The sequence below is a fragment of the Gracilinanus agilis genome, chromosome 1, assembly GCF_016433145.1.
Source record: "Gracilinanus agilis isolate LMUSP501 chromosome 1, AgileGrace, whole genome shotgun sequence".
In the NCBI taxonomy this organism is placed as follows: domain Eukaryota; kingdom Metazoa; phylum Chordata; class Mammalia; order Didelphimorphia; family Didelphidae; genus Gracilinanus; species Gracilinanus agilis.
Window position 1 is genome coordinate 147,899,721 of NC_058130.1, and position 27,414 is coordinate 147,927,134.

Below are 27,414 nucleotides of genomic sequence, written 5' to 3' on the forward strand. Positions count from 1 at the left end.
AGACGAGATTTCTTACAGGTGCGTGGTCAATTTATCTCTATCAGCAATGGCTTTTATTAAAATACTATTTTCCCTTTTTATATCTGCCTTTATCATTTTTAATCGTAACACTGTAGCATTTGCACCTATTAACCAGCTCCTTTCTTCGGATATGCTACACTCTCGTGGCTTTCCTACTTCTTTTTTCTGCCTTCCTTTGCTGGGCCCAGTGATGGGCAAACTTTTTAAAGAGGGGGCCAAAGGAAAGGAAATGCTCATCAGTTAGTCTGTTTCTAAGGCAACTCTTTGGAAGTTTCATTGTATTGTATCCTGCTCATTGTATTCATCAGATCAGGAATAATGTCACAGGGCCAGATAGAACATTTCAAGGGGCCCCATCGGGCCTGCCAGAGGTAGTTTGCCCATCACTGGCTGGGCCTAATGATCTTCACACCCCTTAAGTATTAGTGACTATGCTCCAAGGGTAATGTTCTTGCTACTCTTTTTCCTATATATATTCTTTCCCTTGGTGATTTCAAGTCCCTCACATGGCTTCAATGTAGGCGATAATCTCTAGCTCTAACCTTTCCTTCATTTTCAGCTGCCTGCTACATATCTCCACCTGCATGTCCCACTGGACCTTATTAAACTCAGTAGTTCAAAATTCTATTCACCTTCTTCTCACCTTTCCCTCTAAGTCCTTTTTTTTTTTTTTAAATTTTCCTAGTCCCTCATGGAAAGCTTCACCATACCTCTAGTCTGCCAGGCTTAAAAAGTTGGAATGATCTTTGACTCTTTATTTTCACAAATTCTACAACCCAAGGCAGCATAAAAACATTAAAATACCTACATGATAGCACATGTATAACCTATATTAAATTACCTGCAAACCTGAGAAAGGGAAAGGAGGGAAAGAATTTAGATTGTGAATGTAGGGAAACAAATGTTAAAAATGGTTTTTCTGTGTAAATGGGGAAAAATAATATATTACTGGGAGAAAATATGATAAAATATCATCTATGCCATAATAAAACAGAAAGAGTCTGGATTTGGAATTAGGAAAAAATCTCTGATATGGAGTAGAAGTGATATAAATATAAGTTAAGTCACTTAACTATCTGCACTTCAGTTACTTCATTTATAAAATGCAGATAATAATATTAATTGGACTTCTCTCACAGGACTGTTATGAGGACCAAATGAGATAAAAAATACAAATGTCTGATAAGCCTTAAGGATTCTATTAAAAAGTAAAGAATTATCATCATCCAAACAGTCGCTAGGTGCTATGAAGTCTCTCTCTGCACCACTAGCATCTACTGGTCTAGCATCCACTGTCCTGCTCTCATTCACAAGGCTACTATCTTCACTTAGTCTCTCATATCCTTAAACTACTCTAATGAGTTCCTAACCAGTCCTCCTGCTCTTGACCTCTCCCTTCCTCAACCTACCCTTCATCCTGTTGCTCAAGCAATCTTTCCCTAGCACCATACCAATTTTCATAGGTTCCTCACTGGCTAGGTAATAAAGTTCCTTAAGATGGCATTTCGAGATCTCTATAATCTACCTCCAACCAATCATATATCACATTAATACCTTTCACAGTCTTCATTCCAGCCAAATCTATTCTACTCATCCCCCATTCAAGTCTCACTCTGACCAGCCTTCTTGCCTTTGCTCATACACCCCCCACTACTCCCATCCCTAAAGCCCCATGCTTCAAACAGACTCTTAACATCTGTGCCTGTTAAAATTACAAGACCTTCCTTCAAGACCCAAGTTGTGTCAAATCCATAAAGTTTTGACTGATTCTTCCAACTTCAGATGAGTTCTTCCAAAAATTTCACTTAACACTTGTTTGTCTATCTTATTTTTATTGACATCTTTTGTTTACAGATTTGTTTCTGAATATATACCTCCCATCCCTTGACTCAGCAAAGGTTTTTTTTTCAGTTTTTAAACCCTTACCTTCTGTTTTAGTATCAATTCTAAGATAGATGAGTGGCAAGGGCTAGGTAATTGGGGTTAAGTGACTTGGCCAAGGTCATACAATTAAGAAGCATATTGGCCAGATTTGAAACCAGTATCTCCCATCTCTAAGTCTGGCACTCTATCCACTGTTACCTAGCTGCTTCTCAGTAAACAGAGATTTAAGTGGGGGGAGGGGGGGAGAGTAGTTCAGCAATGCCAACTAATACATCCTCTCTTTTTCCAATAAGAACTCTTCAAATATTTGAAAACAGTTATGCTTCTGCTTGGTCTTTTGTTCTCCAACCTAAACATCCTGTATTCTTAAAACCTTTTCTTATATGAAATGGTTTTTTGGCAACCTATTAATTCTAGTTATCCTCTTGGATGTCCATTTTCTGCATCCCTCTTTAAATGTGGCACCCATAATTAAACACAGTACCCTATATGTACTTTGACCTGCAGAGTGTACAATATATTATTTAGCTTTTTAGACTGTTTTTCTAATTACTATATTTCTATTTTAGCCTAAGAGTTCATTCATATGATGAAATTACAGAAAAGCTATTAATTAAAAAAGCAAATTTTCATTACTAATTTGCCTTACAAATATTGAGTAGTATTGCCTTCTAAAATGATATAGCAGCTGCTTAAACAGTCAAAATATGCCTGCAATGTGAAACAGAAGTCAGATTGTAACATTTTGCTTTTTATTTTGACCAAGACCTTGCTGGTTAAAAGCACTCAGATATCTTTTAATGATTACAAAATGATAATAATTCCCAACAAAATGTCTTCCCCCTCCCTTTCTATATAAGCCAAACCAATTTTCTTTGGCATTTTATTTTCTGATTGAAAACTAACACATTAAAAATACCCAGGATTTAGTAGTTTTCCATAACCCCTCTAAAGATAACCCTGCTCATTAATTAACTGATTAAGTGATAGTAAAGTAGGAATTTCACTTTTTTTACCTTGACCCGGGAGGCAAGTCTGGAATTAATGAGTGGAAGACAGATTTTGGCTTCATATGGAAGAACTCACAAAAAATTAGAAATGACTAACAATGCACTGGTCTCCCTTGGGAAATGGTAATCTTCCAGGTAATGAAAAATTTATAGCTGAGAACAGATGAGAACCTCCTGAGGAAGTAACAAAAGGTATCAATATGAATGGAAGATCAGCCAAATAATATCTGAAATCCTAGAAGTTAAAGTATATCATATTATATCCATCAAAGATCCATGACTTGTTGGCATACACACTTACTCTGCTCATAAAGACCCCTTCCCTCTCTTTGTCTTAGCATACAGTGATATGTGGTGCTATGGATAAAAAAAACAGTATTTGGTGGCCAACCCTTTAGAGACAAGGCTCTCTGCACTTACGTTTTACTGGTCTTCAGACAAAAGAGTTCATCTCTGGAGCCATTCTCAAAAAAAGCCATTCCGCTTGATAAAGCGGAAAGAGCAATGGCTCTGGACTTAGGACCTGGGTTCAAATTCTGTCTCTAACATTTAATTCCTGTAGGACTTTGGAAAATCCACTGAACTTCCATAGTCCTCCTGTTCCACAAAATTAGGGTTTTAATTTAGATAACCCCTGGCATCCCTACCAACTCTAGATCTATAATCCTAAAATCTTTTCCAGCTCGATAGGCTCTACCAGATTGACCTCCATGTTACAGTGAAGTATAAAATCTTTCAAGTGTAGGCATTTATAAGTACATCTGTCTTCCATTGCAGTTCTTTACAGATGCCTTATCACAGTGTGATGGTGAACCCAGGATCTTGAAGGCTCTGCCAGCAGAACACAAGCTCTAGCCAGACCATTTCAGTACAGGCCCAGGAAAAAAACTACATTCCTATCCTTGAAGGATATAGCTAAGGTGAGGGGAGTTCCTCACTAGGCTAAAAAATAGATTATTTTTTAACCACAGAACTAAAAGACTAACTGCCAAAGTTTAAAGCTATGAAATGGCATCAATTAAAGGAATTCTTATTGACAAAATTCCAGATCTTTGGAGTATTGAGGTATATGTGTGCCTGTACATATACACACTAAAATTGCTAAAAAAGAACATCAAAATATTTTGCAACCAGATTCTAAACTGAACTTGTACTTCCTTCTATGAAAGGACTCTAGAAAGTTCTTCCATATCAGATAATATAGAATTCTCTCTATAAGAAACATTAGAGATCATTTTGTCTAGTCCCTTCATTTTACATGGAATTGTATCTCATCATAGAGAATTAGGGCAAAGAATGATTACTGCTTTTCTCTCCTCCCTGACAAGAAATATAAAAATATCCAAAGGTATACAACAAGGATGGTGAGGGGGAAATCTATAAACAATATAAAGGAATAATTACATAATCTGGTAATGTTTAGCCTGAAACAATTTCCAAATATCGGAAGATCTGTCATATTGAAATAGTATTCATAGTAGATCTAAGATGTGGGGTTCCAGAGGGTGAAAGCAGGACCAAAGGATTAGGAATTATATTAGACAATGAAGAAGTATTTGTTGAGTAAAAATATTGAGGGATGAGAGAAATGAATTTAAAAGAAGCATGTTTCAGATCAATATAAGGAAGTCTGGAGTAATAGAAGGAATGTCATTCATTAAAGCAGTATATGACCATGAGCAAGTCACTTACTCTTGTCTGTGACTCAATTATCTCTTCTTGCAGTGTTTTGTATTTTCCTTTTGTTTTTAATGTGGCATGAACTGAAGTAGTAATAGTTGGCAGTAACTGCAAGAAATAAAGCAATTGTGTTTTAATCTAAAAAAATGAAGGGGCCAGACAAAATGATCTCTCATATTTTTTCAATAAAGAAAATTCTAAATTCTATGGTATGTAAGAGCTTTCTAGCAACTAGCGCAAAGTAACTATGGAATGGGCCTGATGACTTAAAATTAGTCAAGCTAAGAGTAGGAAGCTGTCAGAGACGTTTTAAAAGAGACTTCTACACTTTGGTGGGTGGTTAAACTGGATGACATCTGAGATCCATTCCAACTATTATTCTAAAAGGTTGCATCAACATCATGATCTAGAGACAGTTCCTAAAATATGTAACTACAACTTGAGCTGAATTTTTAAAAATCAAATCAAATCAACTCCTCACAAAAATGTCAGACTGAACTTCATATTCCCAAATGAGCAAAATGTGCTAAAAACTAAAGATTTCAAAAAAGACTTTGCAAAGCTTAGCAGATATACTGATTCAAAGCCTTAAACAAAGTACTTTGAAAAAGGTTACAATTGCATTCTTTTTTAAAATAAATAGCTAAAAAAGGTCAACTATGTCACTGTTTGGTGATCCTATTTTATCAATATGATAAAACATGGGATAACAAAATGTTCGCTTAATACTTAAGACAAAAGGAATTCTTAAAAATTCAACAAATTCAGAGAAGCCTGTGAAAATTCTAAGACCCCTACATTCTTCCTAACAGCACTTAATATCATAAGAATTCCTGATGCTTAGTTTTAATAAAAATTGGGAGAGAAGGGAAGCATTAAACAATTTAATACTTTAGTTCTTTATGAAAGCTACAATATTAACAATAGATGGTGAAACAAAAGTTACTAAAACATTATTACTCAAACTCTGTCAGTACTACATTATGTTGTCAGTATAGAGAATTCAAGTTCAATAACCAAAACTAAATAGGAAGAAAAAAACTATTTGGATAGCTATTCCATATTTGTATATATAAGACTCAATGCCAATGAATCAAGAAAATAACTCTCAAAATGAAAATTATACATTATGTGATTTTGCAGAAGCAGGCTAAAAAGAAAAGTCTAGATGAACAGGGAACCCACAGACCAACTTCAACTTTAATAAAGGTACATACAAAAGATGGAAACAAGGAGATTGAGGATAAATACAAAGTGGGCACAGTATTATAAGAAGTGTCAGAGATGCTGAAGTTCATAATAAATTGAGGTTAATGAAGAAAGCAAATGATAATAAAAAGTGAAACTCTTGTAGAGTTGTTGTTTTTTTTTAAACCCTTGTACTTTTCGGTGCATTGTCTCATAGGTGGAAGAGTGGTAAGGGTGGGCAATGGGGGTCAAGTGACTTGCCCAGGGTCACACAGCTGGGAAGTGGCTGAGGCCGGGTTTGAACCTAGGACCTCCTGACTCTAGGCCTGACTCTCGCTCCACTGAGCTACCCAGCTGCCCCCTCTTGTAGAGTTTTTTGAAAAACAAGATGAAAGAAAGAAAGAATAAAGTCGAAGGGATGATGCTATTGGATGGATGTCAGAAGACTTGATTTACTCAACTTTAATCTGTTTATCTAAAAAAAATTATACATCAAGGAGATATATGAATGGAAAAGGAGGCAGGCCAGCCAGGGATAAATAGATGGAAAGGTATTAAAGGTAACTGCATTGATAGACACATGACATCAGAAGATTTAGAGAAAAGTCCTTAGGATATTGTATAAATCTTTGATTTATGTGAAGATACAGAAAAGAGTAGAACAGAATAAAACACATGCATATATTTCAATCAAGGACTGAACAAAAATGGGTAACAAGAAATTGAAATTCTAGATAAATAGAAAATAAGAACAGTGTTCCTGACTGCTAAATTCAAAACACCACATTAAAAAAAAAAAAAGATCACATTCAGATGAATGCCAACCCAAGATTGCAAAATATATTGTAGTATATTATTATTTAAGAAATATGATCTTGGGAAGTCTATGAAGCAAAAGAGAGCTCAAACTTAGCCTCTGCTACTTGCTGTATATGTGACTTTGACCAAGCCATTTCATCTCAGGGACCTCAGTTTCCTCAATTGGGAAGTGAAGAAATTGGACTAGGTGATTTCTAGGATTCCCCTACTTTTAAATATATGACTTTCTCTCAGTAGACAAACAGTCAAAAGATATAAAAAGAATTCTCAAAAGAACTGCAAAGTATTCACAATCATATGGGAAAAAATGCTATAAATCACAAATACGAGAAATGCAAATAAAAACAAATCTGAGGTTTCACCTCACACCTTGAAAACTGGCAAAAATGACCCCAAATGGTAACAGTCAATGTTGGATAAATTGTGGAAAGATAGGCAATTTGGAATGATACAAATAAAATTAGTAAAATGTCTATACTCTTTGAACCAAAGACTCTAATACTGGGCTTATACCACAAGGAAGCCATCAATAAGAGAAAAATCCCTGTAATCTCCAAAATATTCATGGCAGCACTTTTTTGTGATAACTAAGAATTGGAAATAAAGAAGATGCTGATCAACTGTGGAATGTCTAGTGTCCAAATTGTGGTACATGTACACCATGGAATACCACTGTACTATAAGAAATGATATGTGTAATGAATACAGAGATATGGAAAGATCCAAATGAACTAAGAGTAAAGAAAGCTGAGCCAAGAAAATAATATATAATGACTACAACAGTAGAAATGGAAAGAACACTACCACAGCAAAAAATCAAAAGTAAATCTAACAACTATAAAGATCAAGCAGTACCCAAATGAAGAGATATAAGAAGACATCTGCAACCCACCCCTTTGTGGAAATAGGAGGTCCATAGGTGTTATACACTGCACATGTTTTCTGATTTGTTCAATACATTGTTCAGTTTTGCTGACTTTATCTTCCTCGCTAAAAAAATACTATTTGTCATATGGAACAGCTCTATAGGAGGAAAGGTATACATGGGATACAATGTAATGTAAGAAAATATAAATAAAAGCATATTAAAAAAACAAATTGTATTAAGAGGAAGAGAAAGACAAGGAGAAGGTTTCTGTGGGAGGATATGAACTCAGGCCTTCCCTATTCCAAGTCTAAGAATCTAACCAGACTACAACCTAGCTGCTTTAAGCCAAACTGATTTCATTTCTTATTTGGACAGGGTTATTAACCTGGCTGGTTGTGTGATCCTAGGCAATTAACTGAGCACCTCAGTGTTCTTGAGAACTCTCCAAAATTGTTACAAAAAAAGATGCTGACTTGAACTGAGTTTCCTAGACCAATGAAATCACAGGCCCTATCTTTGTCCTTATCACTAACCAGTAAGAGAAGTACCATGGCTTAGAGCACTGGCATCAAACTCAAATAAATACAGAAGCATAAACCATAAATCAACACTTTTTTTTTTACATTTTTGTGGTACCTTAATTGAATTTTTCATATGTATATTACTTTATTTTTTCCCCCAATTATTTGTTGTTAGATTTTTTTTTAAAACCCTTACTTTCTATCTTAGAATTGATACTAAGTATCAGTTGCAAGGCAGAAAAGAGCAGTAAGGACAAGGCTTTTGGGGTTAAATGACTTTCCCAGGGTCACACAGCCAGGAAATGTCTAAGGCTATATATGAACGCATATGAATCCAGGATCTCCTACCTCCAGACCTGGTTCTCTATCCACTGAGTCACCTAGCTGCCCTGTCTTCTACAGTTAATAATAAAAATATTTAATATTCATTTTCTAAAATTTTGAGTTCCAATTCTCTTCTCCCCTCTCTTGCCCCCTTCCCTCATACTGTGGAAAAAGAAAGAATAAAAGAAGAAAAAAATGAAGAAAATAAAGTGAAAAATAGTATACTTCAATCTGCATTCAGACTCCATCAGTTCTTTCCCTAGAGATGGACAGCATTTCTCATCACAACTCCCTTGGAATTGTCTTGGATCTGTTATGTTTAGAATTTAATTATCTAAGCCTGTCTAAATATACTATTACATTTGAAATACTAGTTTTAATTATACTATTATAGATCATATTACTGAGAATAGCTAAATCATTCACAGCCAATCATTGTACAATATTGCTGTTACTAGGGACAATGCTCTCTTGGTTCTGCTCATTTCACTTTTTATCAGTTCATGTAAGTCTTTCCAGGTTTTTTAATAATCATCCTATTATCATCTTACTTATCCTACTTATCATTTCTTATAGCACAATAGCATTACATCACAATCATAAACTACAACTTGTTCAGCCATTCCCCAACTGAAGGACATCCTTTCAATTTCCAATTTTTTCCCACCACAAAAAGAGCTACTATGCTTTAAGTATTTTTGTAAAAACAGGTCTCCTTCTCTCCTTCCTTCCTTCCTTCCTTCCTTCCTTCCTTCCTTCCTTCCTTCCTTCCTTCCTCCCTCCCTCCCTCCCTCCCTCCCTCTCTCTCTCTCTCTCTCTTTCTTTCTTTCATCTATTTGGGATACAGGATTAGTAGAGGTATTACTGGATCAAAGGGTATGCACAGTTCTATAGCTCTTTCAGCAGAGTTCCAAATTGCTAGGGATTAACTCACCCCTACCTATTTTTAGATTTAATCCCTAGCAATTTGGAACTCTGCTCAAATCCTTAAGAGGGAGAGGCCTGCAACCTACCTGTGCTAAAGTGGGTGATGAATCAAAAACAACTGATGCCCCCTGGGTGACTAGTCCTGGGCAAAGCTAAAGCTACAATTGGTCCAAGTAAAGTGGAAGGAATGTACAGGAAGTGACGCAAAGAAGGGTCTTTAAAAGCAGTTGCAACTTCCTGTGAGAGGCAGTTCTTCAGAGTTCAAGTCTAGTGAAGAATCTGCTTCGTGGACCTGAGATGCTGAAATTTGGTGAGACTCTTCTTGAATCTCTCCCTTTGAACTACCATGTGGGTGAGTGAAACGGCTGACTTCTTTCCTGACTTTCTGGAGAGGCAAGCCTTTGGAGAAGCCCCTGTTTTGGAGGAGGCCTCGTGGCTAGAACTCTTGCTTAGTTTACCTCTAGGCCCCCCTTTGCTGTGGCCACTGAAGCCCTGCATGGTTCAAACCAGCCGGACTAATTATCTACTCTACTCTCTCTCATTACTCTTACTTGCACTTTCTCCTTTTGTAAATAAACTGCCATAAAAAGTCATTCTGACTTGAGTAACATATTTTTGGCAACCACATTTTTATATATTTAGTCCAACCTTAACTTTAAGCCCTACACTATCCAGAACAGTTGGACCAGTTCACAATTCCACCAACAGTACATTAGTATTTCAATTTTCCCATACTCCTCTCAATATTTATCATTTACTTTTTGTCATATTAGCAAATCCGATAGGTATGAGATGATAGATTAGAATTATTTTAATTTGTATTTCTCTAATCAACAGTGATTTAAGGACCTTTTTCCCTATGACTATAAATAGCTTTGATTTCTTAGTTTGAAAACTGTCTGTTCATATCTTTTGACCATTTATCAAATGGGGAATGATTTGTATTCTTTTGAATATGACCAAATTCTCTTTATATTTCAGAAATGAGGCCTTTATATTAGAGATATTGTAAAAAAATTTTCCCAGCTTTCTGTTTTCCTTCTAATCTTGGTTGCGTTGGTTTTATTTATGCAAAACTTTTTCAATATAATCAAAATTATCTCCTTTACATCTCATAATGCTATCTCTTATTTAATCATAAATGCTTCTTCCCTTATCCATAAATCTGACAGGTAAACTATTCCATGCTCTCCTAATTTGCTGATGGTACCAAAATCAAGTACCTAAATCAAGTACCCATTTTGACCTCATCTGGGTTGACCTTATCAACAGTGTGAGATGCTGGTCATAGTTTCCGCCATAATGCTTTCGAGTTTTTCCAGAAGTTTTTGTCAAATCATGAGTTTGTATCCCCAAAGCTTGGAACTTTGGGTTTCTCAAACCCTAGATTATTATGGTCATTTACATAACTATCTAGGGTTTGATTGTGTATTGTGTCCCTAATCTATTCCTCTGATCCACCACAACATCAGACTGTTTTGATGATTACCACTTTATAATCATTTGAGATCCAGTATGACTAGGCCATCTTCCTTCACATTTTTTATTTTTTAATAATTCACTTGACATTCTTGACTTTTGGTCTCCCATATGAATTTTATTTTTCTAGCTCTATAATTTTTGAGTAGTTTTGGTTGGTGTGGCATTTAATAAGTAAATTAATTGAGGTATAATTGTCATTTTTATTATACTGGCTTGGCCAACCCATGAGCAATTAACATTTTTCCAGTTGTTTAGATCTGACTTTCATATAGTTCTTGGGTTTGCCTTGAAGAAAAATACTCCCAAGTATTTTACAATTTAAAACTTACATTTTTATTTTGTTTAACATTTCCCAATTATCAATCTGGCTATATTCTCTAGCAAAGGAAAGTTGGACTCTGGCTTAGAAAAGATAGAGCTGGCCCAGTTGTCAGAAAGATCTAGGTTTAAGCTCTACCTCTGATACATCATGTCTGTGTGATGCTGGTAATGTCACTTAATTTAAATTGTAAGTTGCAGAAAAAGTATGAACCTACATGAAAGAACAAGTTCCTTACTAGACATTCCTTAAACTAATGAAATCTCAAGTCCAGTCCCTAATCTTATCTTTACTAGACTGGAAATCAAAAGAATGTTATAGCGATTATTTATCTAAACTTCAACAAAATACATATCAAAATCTTTTAGCTAATTCTTATGGATGAGACAAAAAAAAATGGGCTCCAGGTAAGAATAAGATGGATCTGGAATTGGCTGAATATTTAGACTTAAAAAGTAAGTCATTAATGGTTTAACCAGTGTAAGGAATATAGTAGCCTCCCTGTTCTATGAAATGAAGCAGCCCTGGGAAAGCTCAAAAAGCCCTGAGGGGGAAATTGTATCACTCTTGTCAGAGTAAAATCATAAGTAATGGCCCAAAGTCCCTTTTCCCTGCTAGTGGTGTGTTTGAATATCAATTAGCCTCCAACTCCTGAGAAGGCTTCCCTTCCCCCAGAAGCATGAACTAGCACCAGACTTCAGGTCCAGGCTCCTCCATCAACAGCTTTTACCACATCTAACAACTTGAATACTCAATTAGAACTGACGAATTCTGCAAACTTATTGCTCATTATATAGAGGTTTAACAAAAATTAAAATGACATGACTTTTCATTACATAAGTAATCAAATATTAATTAATATGTCATATAACTAATCTCACATCAGAAAAGCAGTATCACTAAAGACTACCATTATGAACATAGAAACTTTTCCATTTTAGAGAAGTGATATTGCTTTATGGATATAATGATATTTTTTAATGGAATTCTACTTGTAGAGAACTAAATATACCCAATTTTATAAACCCTTGGAATGTAGGCTACGATCAGAAGCATTTCAGAGGCAAATACTTTATTCAAAAAAGCTTATATAAAGAACAGAGAAAATAAAATTGTGTAGAGCAGAAAAAGATCTGAATTGGTTGTCAGAAGGCAAGCTCTAACTTAGTTCTGAAACTCATAATATAAACATATTACTTAGAGGTTTGTAAAGTGATTGTGTATGTGCATATGTATGAAACAATCCTCACAACAACTTTGGAAAGTAGATATTATTCCTATTTTACAGATAAGAAACTCGGGCAGAGAAAAGTATAATGACATACCTAGAGTCACAGGGCTAGTAAGTATATGAAACAGGATTTTCCCAGGTCTTCCCAACTCTAATTTCAATGACCTCTGCACTGTGCCATCTAGCAGACTAATAAAATACCATCTTGAGCATCACTTCCCCTCTCTCTGGACCTCAATTTTCCCAATTGTACTACTAAGGGCTTGTTCAAGATCACCCATCTGTGTTTTATTCTAAATCTAAGATTCTCAAGTTCTAAAATTCTTCTCAAGTGTAACATCCTAAGATTCTCAGAGCTTGGGAAACAGGAAGGGGACCCTTCATAAGAATAGTGGCAAATGACACAACCCAAATCAATAGGTAGTTAATTAAAAGAAAGAAGTAATTTTTTTTGTCCTTAACTACCTAAGAGGCATTAGTACTTTTCACCTTATCCAATGCCCAGGCAGTCAGAGCCCTGGCTGGGACACTGTCTCTAAAAGCTGAGGGCAGAAAGAATATAATAGAGAAAGGAGCAGTCAATAATAGAACATCAGGAGATGGTTGCCAACCTCCTAAAACACCAGGTTAATTGCTCTGAATATGTTTAGCAAAAACAAAATTTATACTCATATTCTATATGTAATTTCAAAAGATGAGGTAGTTAAAATATTCTCAGTCTATCTCCCTCATTTCACAGGCAGAGTCTTATAATGGACTTGAACCAAATTTCAAAAGGGAAAAAAAGCAATTAGAAAAACAAAATATCTTTTAAAAAGATACTTCATTTTATTACTAGAAAGACTAAGAAGTGCCAACCAACCAACTTTAGGGTTATTTTAAGAAATTTTCCTTAGCAACCTAAAGAGCCTTTAGTTCTATGCTTCTAACCAAGAAAAAAAAAATTTGATTACCTGTGAATACGAAAATCTTCATCTTTTCCTTACAAACAAGCCTATAGAATATATTAGCAATTCAAGCCTAATTAAAACCCTAATGTTTTCCTAATGAGTATATCAGTGCTTTTATATTTTTTATATATTTTATATATTTTTATATATTTATAGCAGAATCTTAATTTTTAAAGACCTAAGTTTCCAACAGATTTTCTTCACTTTAAATTTACCTACATGAAAGGGTTTGATTATTTATCTATTTCTTATGGCACTGATAAATGACAGTCTGGTGCAACAGAAAGAACACTGGATTAAAGGAACAAAGACAACTGACTCAACTTCTCTGCTCTTTAAGTTCCTTATCTGTAAAGTGAGTGGTTTGGGTTAGATGATCTCTGAGCTCTTCCTTCTAACTGTAAAATCAATGATCCTGTAAAATGGTAATATAGAACACTTCCACTGAAACCCTCCTTATGCTGTGGAGGTGACCTTGAATTCTCAAAAGTTATACCATTACAAATGACACAACCGAAATCAATAGGTAGTTGATTATGTAACAAGTGGATTTGGGAAATGTATAAAACTACATTTCCCGTGATCCAACATGGTCCAACTGGTTTCCGTTTCCGACGTCTTGGACGCAGGGGAGCGCTTAAATCTCGTGGGTTAGGAGGGAGTGGTCTCTTCTTTGGCGAGTAGAGGGCTTGGCTAGGAGGCAGTATGGAGGCGGCAGTTTTGAATGCTTACAAGCGCGTGGTCTAATGATTTTATCTATCAACATGGCTTTAATTAAAATACTAATATATATTATTATACCAGCCTTTATCATTTTTAATATTTACAATTTGGAGACTTGACTGACTAAGATCTGCAGAATAGCAGTTCTATGCCAATACATTAGGGCTTGAAATTGGGTTTGAGTCCTGGAGTCCCAGTCTTTTCTAAAACTTTAGAGGACGTGGGTCCCCTCGACTTAGATTCCTAGAAAGCACCTAAGATTGGTTATTTACTTGGCTCACTTCCCTAAAAGGCTGATGATAAGTCAGATCAGAGAGAGACATTTTCCTTATGTCCTGGCCCTGAATGGGTAATTGCACACTGTTGAATTCACTTTAACTAGACCTTCATTCAAAGGTCTAAGTTTATTTTCCCTACATTTTTTGCACATTTTACATTTCACAAGTTAATTTTTTCTTTTTTCTTGAATTTTATTCTTTTTATTTTGCCAATTGAATTCATATAAACCCCCAGGACTCAGCCACTCATCCTTAGCTGACCTGAGGTACCCTTTTTTNNAATATATATTATTATACCAGCCTTTATCATTTTTAATATTTACAATTAAAAGCACTAGTGCTAGCACCTTATACATCATGCTGGAAAGGCCTCTAGCTTGGGTCCACAGCAACAGTTGTCTGTCATCAGAGAAGATGTGTAGGCAGCAGAGCAATGACTACTAGGGAATAAACTTTCTCTACAGAGCAATTTATGAAGACTGTCTATCTAACACAGAGAGGAATTCTGATTAACAAGTGGTGGGAGTACATATGCAGATTAAATGACAGATCTTTTGAAGTACTGAATTAAAGAAAACAATTCTAGTTTAGGCAAATACTACAGAAATTGACTTTTCCAAAAGCTAATTTGTTGAGGCTAACACCTCATGTTCAAAATGCCAGCACTGTTTTAGCATGAACATACAAAAAAAAAAAAACTCTAGTAGATCTTCATGAACTGGAGAATGGCCAAACAAATTACAGAATATAGAAGTAATGGAATTCCATCATGCCATAAGAAATAATGAAAAGGTGAGTTTAGAGAAGCCTGGGAAGACTTGTTTGAGCTTCTGCAGAGCAAAGCGATCAAAACAAGGAAAAGTTTTATACAATAACAATTGTAAAAATACTATTAGATTAGCATTAAGAGTCTTCGAAAATATATTATTTTCCTACATATGAGAAATAAAATGTGGTGATATTAAATATTATATATGAGAAATTATGAAGGGTAGAATGGCAAAAATAGCAAGAAATATAATAAAATGCAATGTCAACAAATCTCTAGGGGAAAAAAACATTCCAATAGATCATAAGCTGAAGCAACAAATCTTAATAGCTAACACTTAGAAATTAGCATTTATACAGTGCTTTAGGGTTTGTAAAAACATATTTTACGAATATGATCATAGTTTTCTACTCACCACACCCAGGAGGGGAGGGGAAAGCTAAGGGTACTAGATATTATTATTAGTATCTCCATTTTACAGATAAGGAAACTGGAGCTGAGAATAGTTAAGTGACTTGCCCATGGTAATATAGCATATATAGCTAGCTATAATAATTTGTATAAAAATATTCATAGCCACCCTATTTGTAATTTTTTAAAAAACAGAAACAACCTCTGTGACCAACAGTTAAAGAATGGATGAATTTTGATATAATGTAATAGGTTATAGTACAATAAAAACTTCAGAACAGCTAAGAAAATATTTAAACACATAAACGCAAAGTAAAACTGATAGATCCAGAACTATAAACATGACTATTAATATATTTTAAAAGGAAGAAAAGCAAGTCATAGAAAGAGGAAGTTCTGAGAGGCTTGGAAAAGAATATTATGAAAAAGCATTTTTGGTATGTTTGTTTAATTTTCTTCTATCTGGTCAAGGTCAAGGTTTTTAATGTAACATTTCATTGCTTATTTTATATGCTTATTGGTTTGTTTTTATGACTGTTTGACGTTTGTTAGGTTCTCTTGTTATCAGGTCTTACTAAACTATAATAAAGTCAGTCTATATGACTTTCTTGTTATGAAAGAAAAATTAGCCCCTTGAATCTTTAGAAAGCTACAAAATGAAGACTGGATGAAGGCTAAATATAATTTAACTGTTCAAAAGTACAAAGTTATAAAATTAAAAGACACTGAGAACATTGTAGTAATAGTTGTTTTAACATGAGACAAAAGTAAATGTCAAATATCAATCATTTGCAGTTTTACATTAGCCAAAGGGGTTTCTCACTCACTTATTTACACAAAGCCTTCTGAGATAGTAAAAATTGGATCATTTAGAGTTTTAAAGTATATCAAACATGTATATGTAACAAATCAAAACAATTATTTAATGAGCATCAACCAATACATAGCACACTCTGGTATCCATTCACATTTATTCTAAAGGTTTTCTACAAATTTCAACTTTATCTTCTCCACTTTCAATCACAGAAATCCTAAAATACAATGAAGAATTCTTTGGCCACTTTCAGAGTTCATATTGTAATACTTCCATTTTATTTGTTGAACATGTAAGGAGGGAAAGGAACGCTAGGGAGAGGTAGGATTTTTAAGGACCAGATCTCTAGTTTCATTGATATGAGTTGGGAAGTCAAATAACATTTCTTAACCACCTATTACATGGCAAGTACTAAACTAAGTGCTAGATAAGGAACTCTCAGATGAGGAAATACCTTTTACCAATGCAGACTGAAACCTTCTCTGTGATTTATAGTGTTAGAGATTGCCTAGAACACTGACAGGTTATATGACTAAGTCAGGGACACATATCCCATATGAAACAGAGATAGAAACTGAATGTAAGTCTTTCTGGCTCTGAGATAAACTCTCTAAGAAAAATAGGGACAAACAGAAAGACATATAAAGAGCCATATGTAGATGTAGATATAGGAACATGCATTTAGACAGTTTTAATGTAAGACCAGTTTTTAATATATGCATGCATGTAGATATGTATCCATAGGTATAGTGTTGCATATGTATGTGTGTGCATGTATGTCTACATGTATATATCTATATGTATATGTACATACTAATACACACTCATATGTAATATATTAAAACGTATGTATCATACTATGTTTGGGGCATTAAGTGGGAAAAGCAAAGACTGAAATGGCTAGATTAATAGTATATTTCTATAACTTTACATTATTATAAACTTTCCTACAACAAATGGACAAAAATCATGGATTTTTTTAAAAGGAAGAAGGAATCTCAAAGATCATCTAGTCCAGCTCCCTCATTTTATAGATGAAGAAACTGAGATCTAAAAAAGTTAAGTGACTTGCCCAAGGATACACAGACGAAAAGTACGAAAGTCAGGATATGAAATGACATCCTCAGACTCCAAATACTATACATGCTTTACTCTTTACCAAACTGTTAACAAAATGCTTACACAAAGATATAAACCAATAGAGTAATTTTTTTCCATTACCTTGATTTTAAATCTCTGATTAAAGTATATAAGGAAGGCCTAGAAAAAAACAAAAAATTTTTTGATGGGGAGAGTGGCACAGAAGCGACTATTTCAATAGCAGATTCTATGCCCCACCAAATTGTCATTAAAATACTGTTATCCATATAGTAACTCATAGTTATGTTCAAGAGACTTGTGGAAAGAGATTATGAGCCCAGAGGCATAAGGCTGGATAAGCAGAAGTACACCATCTATGCCAAAATAAAAGAGTATATCAAAATAAAACATATTAACTCAAACACAGTAAACCTTAAAAAATAAAAATGAATTTTACAGATCTGATAATGTGTTTTTACTTGCCTAATAGAAAAGATTCTTCTGAATGGACTTCTTGGATTGGTTTTGATAGAGAAGATTTGGCTCTGTGGAGAAAAGGACAGGGGAAAAATAAATGGCTTGTTTATATAGAAAAGCTATAGACTGAAGTATAAAGAGTTACCCTCTACTGGAAGCAAGGAACATTTCACTATATTAAAAGGTGTGATCATTCCAAAGAGCTCTCTCATTTTTCCTAGCTCTCAGCAAGAACTGAAAAGGGTACTGCTTAGGTTAACTAAGATTCATAACCATTGCGAATAACGAATCGCACTGTTTGTAAAAACAAAGGGCTCAAGCTTAAAGAAGGCCATGATTACTTGAGCAAGTATTTTCCAACTGTACCTTTCTACTTTCTAACATACCTAAGGAAATTGTGCTTTTAAAAATATTTGTCAATTCTCCCAGATTTCTTTAAACATTCTGCTTTCACTCTGTATAAAATACAGAGACTTTCCTGAATAATATGAACATAGGCTACACTGTTCCCACCCCCTTGACTTAACCTCTCCAGAAAAAGAAAAGAAAAAAAGAGCTGCCTTGTACAAAAGTACAAGTCTAGATAATCATCAAGCTCAGACTGTTTTCTGTTCAGTCAACAGAAGTACATTCAATCCACCTTGGCCTTTTTCTCTATAATTAAATTCAAATCTGTAATGTAGCCATGGTCTCTGCTTCCATGATTCTCCCTAAACCTCTGGACAGGACAGTTCCTCAACTCTTGTTATCTTTCACAATCAGTATATATATTGATAATCTTGAATAATTATTTTTAACATTCATCTACAAATTTTTTTTACTTTCAAAAAAGATCTTATTTTAGGGTACCATCAATACTATCCTTCCTTCTAGTTTATTCAACTTAGCTGTCAGAGACTTTTGTATTCTTATTTTAAGAATTACTTTAACCTGTGTTGATAATGATTGAAAGACTGATTAAAGACTTGCACTGAAGACAAAAAGACAACAGTTCAATAATGGAGGCAAAAAAAGGCAAAACAGAGACATGACTAACATTTTTAAAAGATTCCCATACAAAATAGTTTTTTTTAAAAAAGCTTTGGTTAATTTAGCTCTAACTAATAGTTAAAGTGGAATAGTGGAATAGTGATGTGGTAGACTGAGCACTGGGCCTAGAATCAGGATAATCTCAGTGTATATCTGGTCTCAGATATTTGCTAGCTGTGTGACCCTGAGCAAGTCACTTAACTCATATTTGCCTCAGATTGTCTTCAATAAAATGGGGACATGCTAGCAATGGAAATGGCAAACCATTTTAATACCTTTGCCAAGGAAACACCATGAAGTGCATGGGGTCACATAGAGTAGGACACAACTGAATAACAACAGAAGAGATTTAGATAGTTTTAAGTAGTTCGTTCTCAGGTTAATGGCTCCAAATTCTCTTCTCTCCTCAGACCTTCTATAACTTCCTCCCCATCACCTCAGCAAAATACTCCACCTCTACTTTATGGAGAAAGCAGAGGTCATATAGAGTGATCTTCCTTTATTCCCTTACTTGATACATCAAGACTCTTCAACTCCCTTATTCTCACCTCTTTTGCTCCAGTGTTGAAAGAATGAAAGAGCTGACTGTTAAAAGGCTTTAAATTTTGCAAAGCCTTTTATATACATTACATCTCACTTGTTCCTTATAACAACCTTATGACATAAGTATTAACCACTAGTATTACCTATTCCAGGAGAATAAATTCTTTATATTAAGGAAATGAGCTATTTTGTTTGTCTTTATTGCTCTAATAACAGTGTCTTTTTTTTTTTAACCCTTAAATTCTGTGTATTGGCTCCTAGGCGGAAGAGTGGCAACGGTGGGCAATAGGGGTCAAGTGACTTGCCCAGGGTCACAAAGTGTCTGAGGCCAGATTTGAACCTAGGACCTCCCGTCTCTAGGCCTGACTCTCAATCTACTGAGCTACCCAGCTGCCCCCTAACACAGTGTCTTAATAAACACTGACTGAAGTGAACCAAGTGACTCATTCACTGTCATCCAGACTGTTATCTAAACTGTCTTTCCTGACTCCAAGTAAAATATTCTTTCCTCTTTTCCACACTGCTTCTTGAGCCCTTGATCTAATCCTTTCCTAAATCCTTCTCTTGAGAGCCAGTATGCTATATTGGGTTCAAACCTTATCTCTAACACTTACTAGCTGTATGTCAATGGACAAGTCACTTAACTTCTGTGAGCATCAGTTTCCTTATCTGTAAAACAAGAAGGCTGAAACATGTGTTCTTTAAAGGCCCCCTTCCAGTTCTGGATCACTCTTGGGAATCTGCTTACCCTTTGGACATTCTCTGTCTTTCTCATTTCCAATGAGAAATTTTCTCCTGGCTTTCCATGATGCTTGTAGGCAAGCATAGGTTGTCCCTGTCCTTAAAACATGTGCCATCAGGTTATTGTCCAATATTTCTTCTCCTTTTTATCATTAAATTCATTAAGAAATTGCTTTTATTTGCTGGTTATGTTTCAATAAATTAACCAACAAATGTTTATCAAGAGCCAACCTGTGCCAGGTACTTCAGAAACAAAAACAAAAATTAAACAACCCCTGCTCTCAATAAGGTTATATTCTACCCTAGTAATTCCTCACTCATCACTTAGTTCTCAAAGTTCTCAACTCCTTAAAATCAAGTTTCCAAGATTCTGACGGAAACTCCAGGTTATTCACAAGCTCATAATAGTTAAATCAAATTATTGACCCTTTCTCTATTAACCTCCCCTAAGAAATCCTGTTACCCTTCAGCTTCTGTGATTCTGCTCCTTTCAGCCTTTCCTACTTATATTACTAATTCTTCTCAGTGTCCTTAGTTGAATAATCTTCCATCTCCCAATTTCTATTCATAAGGATCTTCCCCTTATCAAAAGTTAGCCAGATTCTATTTTCTTTTTTTATTTATTTTTTAATTGATTAAGAAAATTTTTCCATGGTTCCATGATTCATGTTTTTTCCTTCCCTTCCTCCCACCCTCCTCCCACAGCCAATACATAATTCCACTGGGTTTTACATGTGTCATTGATCAAGACCTATTTCCATATTATTGATATTTGTACTAGGGTGATCATAGAGCATAGACTCTATTTTCTATGTTCTACTTCTTGGTGGTCTCCTCAGGGTCTCATGGATTCAATAATCATATGTCCATCCCCATTTCTTAATTTCCCTATTTTTGTTGAGGGTCACTCCATCTTTCCAGGCACCAAGTTTTGTAAAACTCAATACATCTCATTCATTTTCCTGTAACATCTTCCCCCTGGCCTTCGATATCCAATCAAATGCAAAGTATAATTGAGTCCAACTCCACAATATCTCTAGAATTCATAACCTTTTCCCCTCCTCCCTCCATTCCATTTCTGTATTGCTCTAATAATTAGCAACCTTTCCTGATACTAAGAAAAATTCTGCCTCTCTTGTTAGTTAAGTCCTGCCCTGTGGAAATAGGAAGAATAAGTCTATTCTTTCTTCTACACACCAATCATTCATATACTTGAAGAAAATTAAATCCTCACCAGGCTAAACATTACCAATTTCTTCAATGGATTCTTTTATGGCAAGATCTCAAAGTTCTTCAACATTCAGTTTATCCTCTACCTTATTAATGTCTTATCTAAAATGTGGCACACAGAAAAGAACAGAATATTCTAGATAATATCTGAGGTGAACAATGTGCAGCAGAATACTTCCTTATTTTAGACATTATTAAAATCCTAATTCATTCCAATATTACATTAGTTTTTATGACTGCCATAACACACTGTTGATTTATATTAAGCTTAAAATTCATTAAAACCTTCAAATATTTTCCCAATAAATTGTTGTTTCCACACCTTCCCTATCCTATTATTATATAAATGTGATTATATAAAATGTGTATATTACATATAAAATTTATAAATATAATTTGTATATGTATATTCATGTTTATATATGTATGTATGTGTGCAAGAGAGAGAAAAAGAAGAAAGAACATTTTATAGTTCTTTATACACATTAAGTATGATTTTAGATAAACCAGAAAAAGATTTTTGACCTGGGTTACAGTCCCAGGACAGGAATTCATAATCACAAATTATCTCATGCATTGTATCCCCCACTAATGAAACCAAAGCTCCTTGTGGGAAGGAAGTATTTAATTTCTTGTCTTTGGATCCTCTACATGTAGTATATAGTAGGCACTTAGTAAATGTTTAAGTGAATTATTCAGATCATTCTAAATAAATTTAAGTTAGAAAATGTGCTGTTTAAAAACATCTTACTTCTCAATAATGGTGGAAAAATGAGATATATATTCATATTTTATTTAAGAACTTGCATCCTAATAACAAAACAATCAAAACGAATGCTGTGAAACTAAAAAGACCAAATTGGCCCTAAAAATGTATGAAAAACTATCTGGAGGTATAGAACACTGAATATAATAATATTTATTGGAAGTATTAGTTAGTTTTACTGAACTATTTTTCTTCCTTCTCTCTTTCTCTCTCTCTCTCTCTTTTTTTTAAGTTTAAGAGGTGGCTCTCAGAGAGGGAGAGAAAATAGTTACATTGGAAAATGTAGTTGATGTAAAAAATATAAATTTTTAAAAACCTTACATTCCCTATTTTGAGTTTTTTATTTGTTCTTAGCTAATGACAAAATATGCTTGAAAATGAAGTGTTAGGGGGCAGCTGGGTAGCTTACTGGATTGAGAGCCAGGCCTATAAACAGGAGGTCCTAGGTTCAAACCTGGCCTCAGTCACTTCCTGGCTATGTGACCCTGGGCAAATCCCTTAACTCCCATTGCCTAGCCCTTACCACTCTTCTGTTTTGGAACCAATACATAGTATTGCTTCTAAAGGAGGAAGTAAGGGTTTAAAAAAAAAAAGTAAGAAAATAAAGTGTTTTTACCACTATATTTAGTGGGACAAGCTTGGCATCAAAGATGAAAAAACTGTCCCTTCATCCTTTCTTTGCTGAGGTAGGGTACCATAAATATAGAACATTACATATACCATTAAACTTGTATGGTTCATTTGTTATTTTTTTTTTAATGTTTTTCACTTCCCTTTTAAAACATGTATTTTAGTACAAAGGACAGTTCTCTAGACAGGAAAGTGAGGAGGAAAAAATTTGGAAATGAACATGATGTTTAAAAAATTTTTCAAGGAAAATTTAAAACCATAAAAAATGCTAACTTTTCCAGCCTTCTATGCTTACTTTTTTTAAAACGACTGCTAAAATTTGTAATTATGCCCAAAGGGCTAGAAACAAGGCACACCCTTTGATCCAGTAATAACACTACTAGATCTATAGCCTGGAAAAATAATTTAAAAAGGGGAAAGGACCTATTTGTACAAAAATACTGATAGCAGCACTTTTTGTAGTGGCAAAGAATTGGAAATTAAAGAGATGTTCACCAATTGGGGAATGGCTGAACAAACTGTGGCATGTGACAGTGATGGAATACTATTGTGCTGTAAGGAATGATCAACAGAATGATTTCAGAAAAAGCTAGAAAGACCCTCATAGACTGTACACAGAAACAGCAATAATATTGAATGATCAACTAAGATATTTAGCTATTATTTGCAATACAAAGTTCCAGGACAATTCTGAGGAACTTATAACAAAGAATGCTATCCACACCCAGAGAAAGATCTGTAGGTCTTTCAGAATGCTGAAGAAAGGGGGGCAGCTAGGTGGCTCAGTGGATTAAGAATCAAGGCCAGAGATGGGAGGTCCTAGGTTCAAATCTGACCTCAGACATTTCCCAGCTGTGTGACCCTGGGCATGTCACTTAATCCCCATTGCCTAGCCCTTACCACTCTTCTACCTTAATACACAGTTGACTCCCAAGACAGAAGGTGTTTAAAAAAACTTTAAAAAAAAATGCTGATGAAAGTAGATGATTTTTCTATTTTGGGGGGTGGGGGGTTGGTTCTATAGGATTACTAATTTTCAAAGGTGAACAGTGTGGAAATAAATATGTTTTGCATGATAGTACATATGTAACCCAGATCAAATTGCCTACCAGCACCTGGATGGGGAAAGGAGGGAAGGAGATAATTTTGATCATATAGCTTGGTAAGGCTTGTGTGGAAATTTGTTGTTGCATCCAATTATAATTAAAATAACAATAACAATATTTTAAAAAACAAAAATAACTAAAAAAATGGAATTTTACTTCTGCATAGCCCTAATTTTTTTTCTTATGTGAGTCAATGATGTTCCATAGTAAATAGTTTCCTCAACCCTAATTTAAAATTAGCTGACAACTTTACACAAATTTGTCTAATTCCAATAGGCATGCTAAATCAGAATGAAGACTCCAACCCCCCAAATCTCCTCTTGCTTAGAGATCTCTTAACTAAAAACTCCATAATCCCATTTCAATCTTCATTTTCTCCTTTAATTTTATTGTCCTCTCTTTACCTCACAGGAATAAGAACTTTATTTTCAAAGTACTTTCATTGGGTCTTTACAACATACTTCAGATAAGAAAACTAAGAAATAGTCAAACCAATACTAGATTCCAGATCACCTGACTTTCTAATCAATGTTCTATTTTTCTACATTCTACTTTCTATACACATAGAGACAGTATAAGGAAGCAGCTAGGTGGCCCAGTGGATAGAATGATAGACCTGGAGTCAGGAAGATCTGAATTCAAATCTCACTTCCGACGTGCCCAGTGACTTGGTCAAGTCATCTTTGTGTCTTGGTTTTTTAATGTGTAAAAATGGAAGATACTATAGCACCTTCCTTAGAATTAATAATATTTATAAAGCACCTTGAAAAATTTAAAGCACTACATAAATGCTAATTTTCTTATTATTGTGGTGGTTGTTAGCCTAAATGTATAAGTTTGAGAATTCAGAGAAACTTGGTCAAGCAGCTACTTAATCTCCTCCATTTCTTGACTCTGTTCCCCAGACTTACAGTATCCATGCCTTCTTTCAGTATGATAAAATCAGGACATAATTATTCTAATTATCTGTGTATATCTCCTCAGTTTGATGAATATTAAAACTCAACATGTGAAACTACTTCTGGACAACATTGTAGAATAGGGTCTCTATTCTAGATAGCTCATTCTTTTAAGATGAGTTATTACTGTTGTTTCAAACTTACTTGATGTTATATAGTTTCCTTGTGACTATCATTGGAAAATCAATTTCAAAATATTTTTTTGGTAGAAGATTTTCATCCTGAAAAGAAAAGCAAATTTTATAAATACAAAAGAAACCATTTAAACCACTATGAAATAAGAATTCAGTTCTTGAATAAGAAAATTTATACAATCTTGTACAAATTTATACAAGCTCTGTTGAGGCTTTCCTCCAAAGGCAACAACTTTGGAGAACAAACTGATTTCTTTCCAACTCCTCCCCTTTGTCTTTGTTTTCCCCAATCAAAAGGAAAATGTGTATCAAATGATACCGTGAAATTATATAATTTTTAAAAACTGAATTGAATCTTAACATTTTACAGCACAAGGTATCAAGAAGAAACTAGCAGAGAGATATGAGGAGGGAAAACATTTCAGCCATAGAAGGATTAAAAATGCACAGTAATGAAATAGAGTGTCTTGTGTGAAGGACTACAACTACAAAGCCAATATCACTGGACCACAAAGCACATGGAAAGGGCAGCGAGGAGCAAAGTAAAAAGCCTGGAAAGGAAGGAAGGGGTCAGGCTATTTAAAAGACAAAGGAGGGGCAGCTGGGTAGCTCAGTGGATTGAGAGTTAGGCCTAGAGACGGGAGGTCCTAGGTTCAAATCCAGCCTCAGACACTTCCCAGCTGTGTGACCCTGGGCAAGTCACTTGACCCCCATTGCCCACCCTTACCACTCTTCCACCTAGGAGCCAATACACAGAAGTTAAGGGCTTAAAAAAACAAACAAATTAATTAATAAAAGACAGAGGATTTCATATTTGATTCTGGAGGTAAGAAGGAACTACTGTAGTTAATTGAATAGGGTGTACCATGATCAAATTTGTGCTTTAAGTAGTTTGATTTTATAGCTGAGTAAGGGACAGGCTAGATTCTGGAGATATTTGAGGCAAAGAGATCAATAGGTTACTGCAACAGTCCAAAGATGAAGGGACGTGGGCCTATATATCACAACAGTGGCAGCATTAGAAGAAAGAAGGGGAGCATTTATAAGAGATGCTACAAAGGGAAAACTGACAGGACTTGGTAATAGATTGGATGAGGAAAGGGGAGAATGAGGAACCAAGTTTGCCAACCCTGAGTAATAGGGAGTTAGGATGGGAAAGGATTTATTTTAGTTATGTGGGGTTTAAAATACTACAGGACATTCACTTTGAGATATCTGACAAGCAGAAGAAAGGTTGGGCTAGATATCTAGAATTGCTAATCATCTAGAGCAGTGATGAGCAAACTGCGGCCCCCTAAAATGTTCTATCTGGCCTCCCCACATTATTCCTAATCTGACGAATATAATGAGTAGGATACAATACAGTGAAACTTCCAAAGAGTTGCCTTAGAAACAGACTGACAGATGAGCATTTCCTTTCCTTTGGCCCCCTCTTTAAAAAGTTTACCCATCACTGATCTAGAGAATTAAATGAAGCTATGGGAGTTGATGAGAAAGCCAAGAGAGATAGTATAGATGGAGAAGCAAAAGGGAACTAAGACAAGCCTTAGGAGCCCACCCACTATTAGTGGGCACAACAAAGATGAAGATCCAGCAAAGAGACTCAGAAGCGATGATTGTAAGAGAACCAGGAAATAGCAGTGTCACAGAAATATAGAGAAAAGACAAGTATCCAAAAGAGAGTGATAGACACTTTCAGAGGATGCAGAGAGGCCCAGATGGATAAGAATTGAGGAAAGACCGTTAGATCTGCCAATTAAGAGATCACTGGTAATTCTGGAAAAAGCTGTTTCAGTTGAATGATAAAGGCCAGAAGCCAGAGTAAAAGAGAGGAAGAGGAAGAGAAGTGGGGGCACTGGTCGCAGAAAGCCTTCTTTGGGGGTTTAGCAAAGAAAGGTAGGAAAGAGATGGGATAATAGATAGTGGGGGATCAAGTGAGAGGTTTTTGTGAGTATGAAGAAGACATTGGCAGGTTTGCAGGTAATAGAGAAGCAGCAAAAAGACAGGTAGAGGGGCAGCTGGGTAGCTCAGTGGATTGGGAGTCAGGCCTAGAGATCAGAGGTCCTAGGTTCAAATCTGGCCTCAGACACTTCCCAGCTGTGTGACCCTGGGCAAGCCACTTGACCCCCATTGCCCACCCTTACTACTCTTCCACTAAGGAGCCAATACACAGAAGTTAAGGGTTTAAAAAAAAATCTAAAAAAAAAAAACAGGTAGCGACAGAAAATTAGACAGAATGAGAATGAGAGAAAGGGAAATGTACTGGAGAAGACAGGATGAAATGGGGTCATTTGTGAATGTAGAGTTTTCTTATCTCCAAATTAAGTCTCTTCTGTTTTAAAACTATAAGCTCAGTTCCTCAATTTTTGAGTAACCATAGAGTTCTTTAGTTTTAGTAACCAGAGAGAACAAATGTTTAATATTTGTTTCATAAAAGTCTTTTCTTAATGCTGCATAGTTGAGAAGTTTTGTAGCAAATACATGGTGTGGTAAAAAGAGC

At 35.1% G+C, this 27,414-nt stretch overlaps 1 protein-coding gene across 1 annotated transcript in view; it reads right to left on the reverse strand.

Annotated features, from left to right (window-relative positions):
• Positions 1 to 27,414, reverse strand: part of LCMT1 (leucine carboxyl methyltransferase 1) — a 106,461-nt gene that overhangs the window by 62,788 nt on the left and 16,259 nt on the right. The window contains exons 4-5 of the mRNA XM_044658186.1: positions 24,925 to 25,001; positions 17,783 to 17,844 (exon numbers count right to left, since the gene is read on the reverse strand). Of these exons, the coding sequence (XP_044514121.1) occupies positions 17,783 to 17,844; positions 24,925 to 25,001 (139 nt within the window). The remainder of the gene's footprint in view (positions 1 to 17,782; positions 17,845 to 24,924; positions 25,002 to 27,414) is intronic.